This window comes from Fringilla coelebs, assembly GCF_963513975.1.
Source record: "Fringilla coelebs genome assembly, chromosome: 6".
NCBI classification, from domain to species: domain Eukaryota; kingdom Metazoa; phylum Chordata; class Aves; order Passeriformes; family Fringillidae; genus Fringilla; species Fringilla coelebs.
In genome coordinates, this window is record NC_140034.1 from 50,750,982 (window position 1) to 50,765,507 (window position 14,526).

Here is a 14,526-nt window from a genome sequence, read left to right on the forward strand (position 1 = left end):
TGAGCAAATTGTGTATCAATAAAGTAATTGAATATGTTGAAGTTGGGTCAAAAGGTGTCTCTTGGTGATATTATGTAAACTTTGTTAAGATGCCTGGACATATAAATATGGTTTGCACGGCTAGTATTTATTTGGATGAGGGGTTTTTATAATTTTTTATGTGGCAATTTGAACTTTCTGATCTCTTGATCATCCTGAAGGCAGCAGGGAATTACAGTGGAATGTCAGGACTGGGATGAAAAAACCTCCCTCTTTCATTAGGCAGTTGCTGTAGTTTAATTGTAAAATGAAACACTATCTTATAAATATTTAATCCTACCTTGACTCATTCTAGAAATCTGTAGGCTCTGGGTTTAGTGGGCTAGTCAACCTGATTGTATCTCCATGTTAAACAAAGGTTTTAAGAGGAAGAATGTGGAGAATTTACCTTTCTCAGGCTTTCTACCTGACTTTCTGATGAATGGAGTCAGAATAAGAAAGGTGTTCACTTCAGAAAGTTTTGATCTTAGCTTGCTGTGGAGTCCCAGGGATCAAACATTTTCAGGTACTTAAAATGTGAAATAGGGGTTGGAGTTGCTGGACTGCAGTCTTGTTTCACCGGCTTGTTGGGCTAGAAAAACTTCTTACTTTAATTGATTTAATTAATGTAATTGTCTGGCTCCAAATGTCCATAACCTAAGCTAGACAATTGAAAAGTCCAAATTGATCAGAGTTATGAACTGGCCTCTTTGTTAATAGACTGGAAATGCCCTAAACATGGGTCTCCTTGGAGCCACTAAGCTGAAGTCTGTTGCTGACTGTGGTAGAGTTACATCTGAACTACAGAAGTGAAGAGAGATTTTAATTGACTTACTCTACTCCAGTTACTTAGTTTATAAACCAAAATCTCTTAATTACACTGTCTATCCTGAGGCTGATTTGATAGTGATTTCTTGTACATGAGGAAAAAGTAATCTATGACTTGCCTCACCAGGGGATTTTTGAAGCAACCTTACTTTTTCTCTTACAGCTGTAGTCTGGTTATACACAGTCCTAAAGTCAGATATGTACTTAAAAAAAAAAAAAATCACTGTTTTCTTGAGAAAAACCTTGAGTTCATAGTGAAGAGCTTGTGTGTGCTTCTAGTTTGAAAGCCGTCTAAGCATGATAAAACTTTCTGGATGAAAAGATGGTGCGTCGTCAATGTTTTCAACATTCTTTGAATTGCAAGTGGTTAAGATGAGGAAGATGAAGTACCTGGTGTGTTCATAGTTCCTGCACATATTTACTGTGAAACAAACATGAAATGAAATTAAATCAAGACTCAATTAAGTTTGCAGTATAGAATATGCTTTACAGTCAGACATGTTTCAACTTGAGAAATTGCAGAGCTGCCTTCAAAGAACTCTGTAGGTGCTTACTGGCATTAAAGGGCATTAACTGAAGGCATTACAAAGAAGTCTTCTCAGACAGTGAAAGTGCACCTTCTCTGATCTTGAGCAATGAATGCTGCACCATTAGGAAGTACTCGAGAGGCCAAAGTTTAGTGCACATAATTGACTAAACCAGGTGTCTGAGCGTGTGTGTTTGGTGTGGTTTGATTTTTGAGAATTATAAATTGGAGGGAAATGCTCACAGGGTGGTGAGCTGTTAATACCAAGTTGCTGCCCCATGGGGAGAGCTGTAAGCTGGGAACTGAAAGGAGACCTAAGCACAGTGCAGATTCAGTTTGAGTTTAAATGGTGGAAGCTGTCTTTAAAAAGTATCAATCTGCTGGTTTTAAAGGAAGTTAATATTTTAAAAGATGTTCACATGCACTGCAGAACATATATGAAAAGAAAACCCAATCTCATCAGTATTCACATGACGTTTGTGTACCAGCATCCATAATTTGAATCATAGAATCCTTTAGATTGGAAAAGGTCCTCAAGTTGAGACTGTACTGGCATCTGATGGCGTGTTTAAGCTTGGCAGTGTGTTAGCAAAAGGGCATGTAACTTCTCAGAAAAATAGTTTTAATGATTATTCTAGAATTATTCATCCAAGAATGAATATTCTGGAATATTAGTCATTTTCAAGAAATTTTCTTGAAATTGAAATAGTTCAATTCTATGATTTGAACATGCACTGAAAGGCTGTCTTAGTCAAAGTGGCAAATACACTTTCTTTTCCCTAAGCAAATCTACTGTAGCTGGGTTTATTTTTTTTTTCCCCACAGGATCTTGTAATTATCTCTTTAGCAGTTACACTCTCCAGATTTCTACCTGTAAACCCAAGCTATTTTGCCAGCTATGCCTTAAGTGCCAGGGAGAAAAAAAAGGTGGGGCTGGAGAAAGTAAAGCTGTTTTATTTTAAGTAGCAGTTAGGGGAAGGGCAAAAATTAGCAGACAGTTTTTTAGGCATGTTGAAATGTGTAAGAGCTGATGGAAGTTCCCTGTCAGTGCACAAAAGTCAGTTTGATTTCAGTCTTTCATATCCCTCAGTGTTGGTCCACTACTTGACTGTAGAATAAGTTGATGCTCCAGAACCAATCTGGCTTTTTAATCTGTCACACAAGTCAGTCCTGCTTAACTGGGGATGAAATATGAAATTTCCTAGCATACAGCTATCTGGAGAAATATCATTGGAAATGAGTGTGTTAATGGATACAAAATCCAAGTGTTGATTTTAGAAATGCAAAAATTAAAGGGGCATAGATTTATCTGTTAACATTCAAACTGAGGATACTTTACCCTCCATACCCCTTCACCCTTGCCCCTCCATCCTAGCTCATCTTTCCCTACACCTGTGAGGGATGCAAAACCAGTTTTGTTATTAGGTATTCTGGGCAGTGAGCAGAACAAAGCCCATATAGAGGAGAGCCGTGTTATATTTAGCTATGTGCCTAAAATACTCCCATGCACTGAACAGAGTTTTCTTAGGAGTTTTCTTTTTCTGGTGGGTTGGATTTTTTACTCAATATCCATGGAGGGAGAGGGACAGAAGAGTCTGTGGTGTGTAATAGGACCGACACTTTTAGTGTTTCCAGGCTAAGCAAAACTTTTGACAAACCTTGCATTGCACAAAAAAATTTAAGGAGAAAACTTACCTCTACTTGACCAAGTCAGGTGTTTATTTCTGTATCCTACTCTTTTCTGTCTTCCAGTTGTATGTTGGCAGGGGAGTAATCTAATGGATGTACTCTAAGGCTGCCATGGCTTGTACAACAACTTTGCATTTTCCATTATTATTTTCTTCTTTAGTAGAACTGTTAGTGTTTCATTAAGCATGTACTTAATCATAGTTTGGTATTATATATATGCGTGTTGTTATTTTTTCAGGAACAAATAAAAATTTTCAGCTTGTGTTTGAATTTCCAAAGGGCTTAGCTTGTACGTGTCTCATGTCATCTTTCTTTCACTATAACTTCCTTCAGCTTAATCCACTTCTGTCTTTGTGACTTCATGAAATGAAGTGTTTCACATCACTGGGTAATGGCAGTAATTGAAGTTACAAATGACATCTGTTTCCCTGGACAGCCATAACAATGCTGACAGTACACATTAGGGCACTGGGAAGTAGTGCAAATTGAGGGAAGCATCACTGATTACTTGCAAGCACTGACTATCTTTTAATTTATATTTCTTGGAAGAAAGGAATGGGTGCTCTTACTGTTTGTATAATTAAAAGAAAGAACCTCTTAAAGATTTGTAGGAATATGGGGTGATTGGATGATGACACAGCCTTCTGTAGCATGAGGCAGTTCTCTAGCCATTGTTTCATTAGTCTGGCCTTTATCAGGATAATTCTAGACCTTTGGTCTCCTATTCTCCCAACATTCAACACCAAAATATTTGCCCTCATTCTGTAAATTATGCCAGCAAAGCCTGCTGAATGCAGTCCTGAGCATTTGTGTTTGAAGTGGTGCTGGGTTGCTGTGGGTACCTCCTGCAGTTCTTTTCTGCTACTGGTTTGGGCACTACACAAAACCTTTGCAGAGGTGGCAAACCTGTCATCAACCCCAACAGCATCCACCTCCTGCTTTTCCAGCACCAACCAATTAGCCCTGTCTGGAAATAGTGGGTCCTAGTGAGCCACCTGCTCTTGGGGAGGTGTGTGTTTGCTATTGGAACAAGCTTGTCAGAGACTCTCTGATTAGTGGTGTGCTTTTAGTTTGTTTGGGTTTTTCTGTGACCCAAGTGCTTGGGGCTCTGTGAAATGCTAAATTCGTGTGTTTTGCTCTGTCTGTTCCTTTATTCTGGAATGCAGTCTGGGTTTATGTTTGCTTCTAGAAGTCAGGGTTTTTTTACTGCATGTTTTCCTTGTTTTCTAACCAGCCAACTCATGTACTCTAAAGGAATGACTTCTCCTTTCTGCTGTGAAAGGAGGTTCTTTTAACCCCTTGAGGTGCTGGGGCCCTGAGCTGCTGCTTTGCCTGATTGCCTCTGCTGCTGGGCAGGTTAGCTCTGGACCAGGGCAGCAGAGTGCTTGGGCAAGGTGACAGGTTGCTGTCACCCATCCTCCAGCAACTTGCCTGTGGTGGCATAGAATCTGCTTCCTCCTCCAGAGACAGGAACATAGATTAGAACTCCTAGAAATGGTTTCTCACTTCCTTTGCAAGCTGGTGGAGGGCACAGTGTGTCACTGGGGTCACTTTAGTACAGACTTGGCTGCTCTGCCACTCTTAGGTAGAGGAGTTGATGGCAGAGGCCGTAAGATGTCATGGGAGGGGAAACAATGGAAGTTGCAAACTGAGCTATGCAGACAGTCCTTTAGGTCTTAATTCATGGTCTGGGAAGGCTTTTATGGTGTAGTCAAGTACCTCAAAGAGAAAGGTGTCCACTTTTGGCCCTACTGTCAATGGCACTGGAGCTCTGGTCTAAACCTGTGTCACTGCCTTTGTCTATGGCTTGGAACAAGTGCTGGAAATACTCATTTAAATGAAGAGAGCTTTGGTGCCTGCCTTTCTGGGTTAAATATTTCTGATGTGGTCAGTGTGGTGTGTGATAGGGCTGTGGCTGGTGCTGCTGTTTGTTATATGCCCATGGTGAAGACCTGGCAGTGCAGGGTGTGAATTGGGCTTCACAATGGTTGAGCGGCTCAAGAGCAGTCGTGTTCTTGGTGCAGTGCAGGGGAAATGAGGTAAAACCTAGAGAAGAGATGACAGTGTAAAAGGCAGGCAAAGGAGAGACTGCCACAAGAAATACTCTGTCAAGGAGCACAGCATGGGAATGTCTTGGGATCTTACATTTCAGGTATTTGGGAATTTATTCAAAACTTAAGTTGAAGCTTTGGTGTTGGTGGATGCTACACATTTGTTTTAAGTTCTAGCTTAAAAATTATATCTAGGGAGGATTTTTGGGCTGTTTGCAATGCTCAAATTGCAGATGCTTATTTAAATCCAGAGCTGGTCTGTAACTGTAGCTGGAGGGTGGAAACCCTTCTATTTCCTTGCCTTAGCTGGGTTTGAACCAAAAACTTAAAACATGTGGAAAAAATTTAAATAAGCAACCAGTGGCTCTTTGAAACATTATGTGTATGTTTAGTAAATACAGATGGAGATTATAGAGACAGCAAGGATGAATATATATTTTGGCATGTACCTCTCCCTTAACTTACTCATAGAGGTGGTGTGCTGGGCTGCCTGCATGGCCTTCAAGCTCGGTGTAAAGAGAAAGGGAGGCGTGTTCTGCAGCCAGCCTCTGGACTGAGGCTTAGAGAGGCAGCTTCCTGTCAGCAACATCCTACTTCTCTCCCACCCTAAAACATAAAAGTGCAAAAGAAAGTTATCTCCTGACTTTTCGTTTTGTGGACTGTTTATTACTTAATGAAAAGTGGCATTGCTTTATGAAAAGCTTATTACTGTATGAAAAGAGCCGTGAATTGGCTCTGAGGTTTTCCATCAAAGGTGTCTTTACTTAGTCATTTTTATTAATTTATGGAGTGGGACTCAAGCTTTTCAGCTAATGGAGGAATTTCTCTATGTGTAATAAAGGCAACAAATAAGTGGAGGAAGAGGAAAAAACTTAAGAGCAGGTTTTCATATCTTCTCCTTACCAAACGACTTGAGTGATTGAAACACTGATTTAGGGATTGCTATTGCCTAAAACAAAGACTGCTGGAGCAGTATTCTGTATAGTGTCATTGTCTCCGTGCACTGCAAGTAGAAACTCCTGTGAAGGTCAGGAGGTCGTTTGAAATGCATTTTAAGATGATAAGTGTGTACATAGGAAGGGATTTTAGTGGTGGGTTCCCCAGCTCTAAGTGATGTAGGTAGTGTGGGATTGGGGATTTTTATGCTCTTTTGGTTTTTTCCCCCTTTACAAAAGTCCTTGGCAGCAGGCTTTCCCATCTCTGGGCTTGATTGCCTCAGCAGTCATAGAAAGAGAAAACCTAGAAAACCTGTTGCATAATATTCTGGGTAAATGGAATGGTTGATGAGACTACTGGGCTCAACTTCTCTTTCCTTTCTAGGAGATGGGTGGAAAGAGCTTTGATTTTGCTGGTGATTAAGGGAGTGGTGTAACAGGAGAGCATGTTCAAGTTACTATCTCCTTAGAAGAAATTTAACTGCTTCTAATTATTTCCTGCAGGCAGTGGCCAGCTTCAGTGGAGCCAGCTGAATGAGTCGTGGCTCTTTGGATTTATCAGAGGAACTCAGTGGCTCCTAGAGGAGTGGATCTGACACCCTGGGCTGTATGGGGCCCCCCGAGAGACCCATGCCCCGTGTTCCATGCCAGCTCTCATCCCAGACTCCTGCTGTGCTTCCTGGCACTGCTGTAGCCTGGCAAGGTGGCTGCCCTGAGGTGTCAGGGCTGGCACTGACAGCTTTCATCAAACACATAGCACTAGGCAGGCGTGGCTATTCCAGCACTCTGGGATGTGCTTGCTCCTCTGATTTGTCTAGGCTTGGCATCAGTTTGAAACCAGTAGGTTGTCAGTGGTTTGTGTTTGCTGCAATTGGGCTCCTGTTAGGCTTTTAAGCAGTTCTGCCACAAACTCCTTGACCTCTATAAAGTTATTTGTGCTGGTGTAGGGTCTTGGGCTTGCTGGGTGAGCAGGCACCCTGCCTGGATGGCATTGAGGAGCGAAGAGATGGCCTCATGGAACGTTTCAGCATATCTGCCATGCCTTAATTCTTTAAACGCTGCCTGGACAGCAGCAGGAAGGTCCATTTCTGCTCAAATTGATAAATACTGTGTCTGATACATCTGTTTTTTGTAAATCAACCAAAGCTGAATAATGCTTGTGCGCTGTGGTTGTTCTGTGTCCTGCAGCACATAGTCCCAGTGCAATTTGGGAAGGCTCCTTCTAAACCAGCAGCTGTTTCGGGCACATAAGCCTTGCCCAGTGCCTGGAGGTAAACCACAGCACTAATTGCTTTGCAAACCTCTCCCGTAGTGGCTGTGACAGCAGATTTGGCAGTGCAGCTCCATGGGAGGGAAGAAAACACTTGTAAGAGCAATTGTTACATGGGGGATCTGTGGCATCTGCTTGTTCTGAATTTGACATGTGGCTGATGCTGGATCAGGATGACTTAATCTCGTTTCCCTTTTTGAGGGAGGAACCATGTTCCATGTCTCTGTACCTAGTCTTGCACTCTTGCTTTGTGTATAGTTGGGTTTTTTTAATTATATAAAAAAATAAACTAAAAAGGGTGGAGGGAATCACAGAAATACCCTGCAGATTACAGAACATGTTGTAGTTATTGGCCCTTGGACAGATAACGAGGAAAATAAGAAGAATCCATCTGAGATCATTATGGCTTTCTTTTTCTGAACTCTCTTGGTGAAAAATACTGCCCTTGCTGGATATAAACTTGCTGCTTTAGGTGTTCTACTAACACTGATTCATGAGAGCAAATAAATTGATTCCAAAATCTCCCTTTTATTTAAAAGCTGCTATCCTTTACCATTTTGTAGATGTAAAGGTTCAAACAGTAACTTTGAATTCTGCAGGATGGAGGAATAAAAGCTGAAGCTGGAGAGGTTTAGGGAGTAATTTCAGAGTGCAGGCTTTATCTTCCATGGTTTAGTCACCTAATGCTTTTCATAAATGTCACTTTATTTCCTTAGTGAAACATAGGACTTAAATTCCCTTATTTGTGATCATCCCTTTAAAGTCAGATTCTGTAAATGATTTTATTTTTATATTTATGTGTTCACTTAAGTTTCTCATCCATCTTTGAAGGTTTGTTAAAGGACACAGAAGAATTGAGACCTTATTTACAGTTTGTGTAAATTCATTCCTCAGAGTCTCTTCCTAAGCTCCTGGATAGCATGTTTTGAGTCATGGATACAGGCAAAAGAAAAGATAGATGACAGTTTTGAAGGCTGAATTTTATTCTCTTTAAATCTTAAAGGGAAGCAAGGTAAAGGGATGACTTATAGTTTAAAGAACTGCTTGTTCTGAGGTGAGTGTTCTGCTGCCTATAGATAGGCACTTGGGCTGTGTTGCATTTAGGATCCCATGCCTGTTGGTTTACTGGAATTCTTTAACTGGTAGAGGGTTTGTTAGGGTTTTTTTTGTTGTTGTTTTGATTGGTGTGGGTGGGGTTGAAGCAGGGTGACTGTTGAGCCTGGGTGCATCGCTGCAGAGCAGCTGTGACTGCTGTGTAGGTGTATCCTGAGAGGACACTGATGTCTGCTTGAAATGCAAAGGAGCTGCTCAGGGTTTCTGCTCTGGGGGCACCAGTTTTTTAGCGTGGTGCCAGCTCTTAATGAACAGATCAACAGCAACCTGTACAAACTCCTCCTGCAGCCAACTGCACGAAGGCTGTGGTACATGAGCACAGGTTATATATAGCACCCACAGCTGGTGATGTGCTTCTCCCAGGAAGGGAGCTGCAGCTCAGGCCATGAGCTCTGCTGGGGAAGCCCTCTCCTAAATGCTGCTGAACCAGGAGCCTGGCATGGCCATGTCCAAGTGGTGGGCTCAGCTGGGTGCAGTCAGGACAGTGTTCTGCAGGCTGTCCTCTTGAGCAGCTCCTCACCTGAACTGAACAAGGGCAAATACAGCCACATAAACTATCTGCAGGGAACAGAGTTAACTGTGTTCTGCACTGACAGTGTTGTGTCTGGAGAAGGTTAGTGGGCTAGTGCTGTGATTTCAGTTCTTTTTTTCCTTCCCCCCTTTTTTTCGTTTTGTTTTCCCAACTGTGGCATCTGTTAACTTGATTTCGGTAAGTTTAGAGGAGCAGAGTGTTGTCTTGTTGGTATCTTTAGGTTTGTGTGATGGGAAAGGTGCTTCAGCGAAGTCCCCTTCTTTTTTGTTTTCTTCCTAGGAGCCAATATGTAGTTTCAAAACATTCCTAATTCCTTACTGCTTTACAGAACTGAATGATGTACACATGGTACACCTGCAGTTCTGCACAAATTGTGCACCGAGTGCCTGCTGGAACATAGATGGGAAGGAATTTGATCAGGGTTCAGATTTGTTATGCCAATGTGATTCCTTCAGTTTTAGGTGAAGTTAACTTTACTATGACTGCATGCAAGCTAAAACTTCATCCTTTGAATTCTAAACTTGTCTTCTGATGGTGTTGCTAACCCAGTATTCAGTACCAGATCACCCAGTCTCTGGAGAAATGTACCAGAACGTGCTTTGCTCTACAGTCTGGGTGATAAGCAACAGCCTGGCAGTGTCTGGTGGAGCCCTGTGCTTAGACCATGGGTGGCACAAGCATTTCATGGCTTATTCTGCTTTCAGGGGTTGTCTGTCTGGGGAGTGTGAGTGCTTAAGGTCATTAAAACCATGAGAGAAATCAAATCCTGACTTGATGTTCTACCAAACTTCTTTCAGCTAACAAACTAAGTGCTGCTTGTGCTGTGTGGAGCTGTTGCTAGACATTGTTCTAAAACTGCTAGGGAATTCTAGAAACAGCTGAGAAAGTTCTGGTACTTCCTAGAAATTTCTGGCTCTGGGATGGGGAGAGGAAGTCCTGTAAACTTGAGAATGTCAAAGAACTTCTAAACCCTACCAGAAGTTCAGAGAAATTACAAGAGACCTTAGAAGTCATAGAAACTGAAAATTTCTAGGGATTTCTGAGAAATCCTAGGAGTTACCAGTAATGTCTAGAAAATGTTGGAAAGGCTACAGGAATGCAGTTAACTCAGTGACTCTGCTAGTAATCTCTACAATTTATGAGCATTTACTAGGAACAGGAAAACCATGACTGGATATCTTTGGATGAAGTGTAAAATGGTTGTATATGGATAAACACGCTCACCTTCCTTATGCTGTCAAGTGTCCAGTTTGAGCATCTCCCTCAGTGAGTGACCTGTGTGTGCTTGTCTAAGACACAAACCTGTTTTCTTCTCTGCAGTCCTACTTTGTTACGGATTACGACCCGACCATTGAGGACTCCTACACCAAGCAATGTGTGATAGACGACAGAGCCGCGCGCTTGGACAGTAAGTAGCCCGCCCACGGTGCCCACAAAACTAGGATTAGGAATTTTTTGTTATTCCCAGGAGTTACCTGGGTGAATGGTGGCATGGAAAACACACCTCTGTGCTGCCTATCCCAAGTGTAACAGAAATGCTTTGCTTTAAAAATTTCAGCTCTTGCATGTTGGTGATTTCTTTAAGAATAAACCAACAACCCTCATCCCCATATATCTCTGGGCATTTTCCATCTGTTTCAGATGGTCAGGAATTAGCAGAAGTCCTCAAGTGTTTTGTTGTTCAGTTTTTTTGGGAGGTCTTGAATTGTTCCATCAGTGCAAGAGCTTGTTGGGAATATCCAGTTGTATCTGCAAAAAGTGGTTTCTGCTTGGCTATGATGCACAGGACAGACTCTCACAATATCATATCAAGAATTTTTTTTTTTCAGTCACTCAGAACATGAAATACAGTAATTAATATTTTTGCTTGTGTTCAGTTCTGGATACAGCAGGACAAGAAGAATTTGGAGCCATGCGTGAGCAGTACATGAGGACAGGGGAGGGCTTTCTGCTTGTTTTCTCAGTCACAGATAGAGGAAGGTAAGCCTGAGGTCAAGTTATTAAAACAAACAAGTTTTAATTATTCTTAAATTGCACACGATCCTTAACTGAAATAATCTCAAACAAAACATTAAGTATGTGTTCACTCTTAGGTACAATGTGTGATGCTCTTATAGCACTGAAGCAGACCAATTTTGAACAAACACTTTGTGAAAGTGCCTCTTTGTTTCAATAGATGACTTGAAAGCATATGCAAAAAAATTACAGCTCTATTCAAAAACTTTATTACAGTTCAGAATACCATTTTCCTGGGAGTGTCTGGTATTCAGTCTGGTATTCTTAGGGATATCCCTTTGCCATGTGCAGCATCAAGTAGCTGGCTCTGGGTTTCTGAGTGGGTTTAGAGTATGTGCCTGCATTCTTGCAGGCAGAGGTCCCTCTGCTTACTCCTATGCATTGGCTGAATGGCTGCAGAGTGCAGATGAGACATCTTAGAAGCTGATAAAGAGCTGTGCTTAGTGACATACATCCCTTCCAGTTACCTTTGCATGAGGTGTCTGGCTACCTAGTTCTTTTCAATGTGACTTTTTTACTGGTGATCATCTTGCTTTTAAACTTTAGGTGGCAAATTAGGTGTAAATGCCTTCAGGCTAAATGTCTGGAAGACTACAAAGGGCATGTGATTATCTGCAAATGTCTGTGCTGAAGGTTTTTATGTAGTGATGTAGCTTTAACAGTGTTTACTTGAAAGCAGTGATTTATTTATTCATTCTCCAAAAATCCTTGCTTAGGCCAGAATTAGCTTGTTTAGTGTACTATCCTGGAAGAAGTTTTTCTGCTCTGAACTTTCCTTAAACACTGCTGGAATATACCTTATGCTTGAAAAGCATCAGTACCTGGTTTAACTTAGCTGGTAACTGGAAAGCATTTAGCCCTGCCATTTTTCTGTCCTTGAGACAAAACTAGGCTTTCCAGCTTTGATAGCTTCCCCCAAAATTTTTAGAAGTAGCTCTGGAGGTTGCCAGCTGAAATATTGATCACCAGGGTCTCTATGCTGTGCTTTGAATATTCTAGATGGAGTAGAACTCCAGAGTCAGTATTTGTAGAATGGACTGTGGTTGCTTGATTCTCTGCAGCACACTGGCCCTGGGTCCCTATGGGTTGAGACACAGTCAGTGTTTTGCTCACCCTGCAGCCCCACCTCAGCCCAGTGCAGAGGACACTGCTCACTTGGGGATTTTTTTGGTTTGAGTGTTGAATGGTTTTCTAACTGGTCATGCTGTGACTCTGGAGTGCCTGCAGCTGTCTGTGCTTGTGTGTCACGGCAGGGCAAGTCCCAATATGTGACTCATAATTTCTGAAGTTTTTCAGAAGCTGAGAATCTGTGAATTAGTGCACTCATGCTCTGCTTGTGTTCTTTCACAGCTTTGAAGAAATCTATAAGTTTCAGCGACAGATTCTTAGAGTGAAAGATCGTGATGAGTTTCCAATGATTCTCGTTGGTAATAAAGCAGATCTGGACCACCAAAGACAGGTAATTCATTTGCTCTTAGTTACTGCTCACTTTCTTCCAGAAAATTCAGTTTTCCCCCAAAACCAAACTTCCTTCCAGAATGGAAACAAACAAATAAATAAAGTCCTATCATACAAACTAATTTCAATGCAAGAAGCTCCACTCAGTTTCTGTACTTGAAGAACCTTAGGAGCATGATGGCATTCCATACACAGCACATCTTCTGTCTGACTCAGTGGGGTTATGTTGAGACCAAGTCTATTCACAGAGCTGAGATCTTTCTGTCATGACTTGATTACTCAGGCATGAACGTGTCTAATTCCTCAGTTCTGTTACTCACCACTGCACTGTGCCAGCAGAGTGCATTCCAACACTAACTCCAACCATCCTGAGTCTTCAGTGCTCTTGCTTTTACCTTTCACTGCTGTGTATAAATTAGTAGTTATTCACTGCTTTCTCTTTGTCTACTCATCTTCTGCATGACTGACTTAAAGCTTTAAAAGCTGGAAGTACAGCAACACAATTTCTGTTATATTTATGTACCTATGTACCTTAAAGTTTTGAAACCAATAGTTTTCAACCTCACCTCTAGTTGCAAGACTACCTAAAATACTTAGTTTAGAATGATTTAAGGAACTTTCAATTATGTTTTTCTTAGTTGCTGTTGATTTTTAATAAATCAAACCAATTTGAGCTGAAATGAAAAATAACCTTACTATAGCAGCAGGAAAGGAACAGATGTCAAACTTGTATTTTCTTCAGCAACTAATTTGAGAAGCTTAATATTTTCTCTTGAAACAGTAAGATGACATTGAAAGCTTGGTGACAACACGTGATTTTTCTGAGAATAAAGTAAAAATTGCTGTTATTGTTCTAAGAGTTTCACAAGAAAAAAAAACCCCATGGTTTAAAGAGCTCAGTGAGTTAGTTTGTGCAATGTTGAATTGCAATTACAGTACAAAAAAAATTCCTGTTGAATATGGTCCCTTGACTGTCACAGCCTCTTCATCCCAGAAGCTGTGTAGAAAGATCAAGACTAAATTAAAAGCTATGCTGAAAGATGCTGCATTGAAAGAAGTTTTCACAGAAGTAGCTCACAAATTCCTCTGAAATAACTTTGAGTACTCACACATTCACAGAACAGTCTGTCCCTGAAACAGGGACACTTCATTCCCTGTCATTCTTCAGTTGCCATCATGCCCCCATCAAAATCCCTAGATTTAACCTTGCAGCTCCTGGAACATATGTACTTCATCTCCTGCACAAGTGTTGGCATTGAAATTATGGAGGTGAAACTGAACTATTCTGCTGATTGCAATTGCTGAAGGACAAACCCCCAGATGCTTTGGGAGGGAAATAACATCATGGCTGTCAGCCCCAGCTCTCAGGGTACCTGCAGTTGTAGTTGGTAATCCTGGACATCCATTTCTAGAAACAGCTGTGAACTTTGCTCTCTCTCCTCCACCCTCCTCGTGTTATTACACTGCCTCTGTTTCTCCCTTAAAGGCAGAGAGCTGACTGTCACCGGCTCTGCTGGTCCCTCTGCCCTGTTCCAAGCTGCCTTTTCAGGTGGAGATGGGCTGGAACACATTCAAGCTCAAAGCAGCTTTTTCTAAATTGCCTAACTTTGCAATTTTGCTGCTTATGTCAATATGTGTCTCCAAAATTTCCTTTTGCTTTTTATGGCTATATGAATTCCCTTAATTGACTAGATGCTGATGGGCATTACTTTTTGTTGCTCTCACTCACCATTTATATACCAATTGGTGGGCTTGTCACTGCCATCATAAGCTGGGGCTTAGGCAGAAATAGCTGACAAAACTTTTCTGGGTTTGCTTAAACAGCTACTACATGTTCTTAACTCTTCCCTGCCCCTTCCCCATCACAGGGTGTGTTTCACTTGGGCTTCAGTCAGTGTGAAGGAATGATTATGGGATGCTGAGCTGACATAATTGGACCCCCACAAGGGAGAGGCTCCCCTCCCATTTGACTCCACATTCCCATTCTTTCCCAGATCTCACTTGAAGCACTTTTGGAGTTGAATCATCTCTCTGGATGGGGAGGAGCGGGAATGGCTTCCTGGGACGTGTGTGAACTAAATCAGCTTGCA

The 14,526-nt window shown here is 41.6% G+C and overlaps 1 protein-coding gene across 2 annotated transcripts in view; it reads left to right on the plus strand.

The window, feature by feature from the left end:
- Positions 1 to 14,526, plus strand: part of RRAS2 (RAS related 2) — a 42,169-nt gene that overhangs the window by 20,535 nt on the left and 7,108 nt on the right. For both annotated transcript variants that reach the window (XM_084207128.1, XM_084207129.1), the window contains exons 2-4: positions 10,283 to 10,370; positions 10,840 to 10,942; positions 12,329 to 12,437. In XM_084207128.1, the coding sequence (XP_084063254.1) occupies positions 10,283 to 10,370; positions 10,840 to 10,942; positions 12,329 to 12,437 (300 nt within the window). The remainder of the gene's footprint in view (positions 1 to 10,282; positions 10,371 to 10,839; positions 10,943 to 12,328; positions 12,438 to 14,526) is intronic.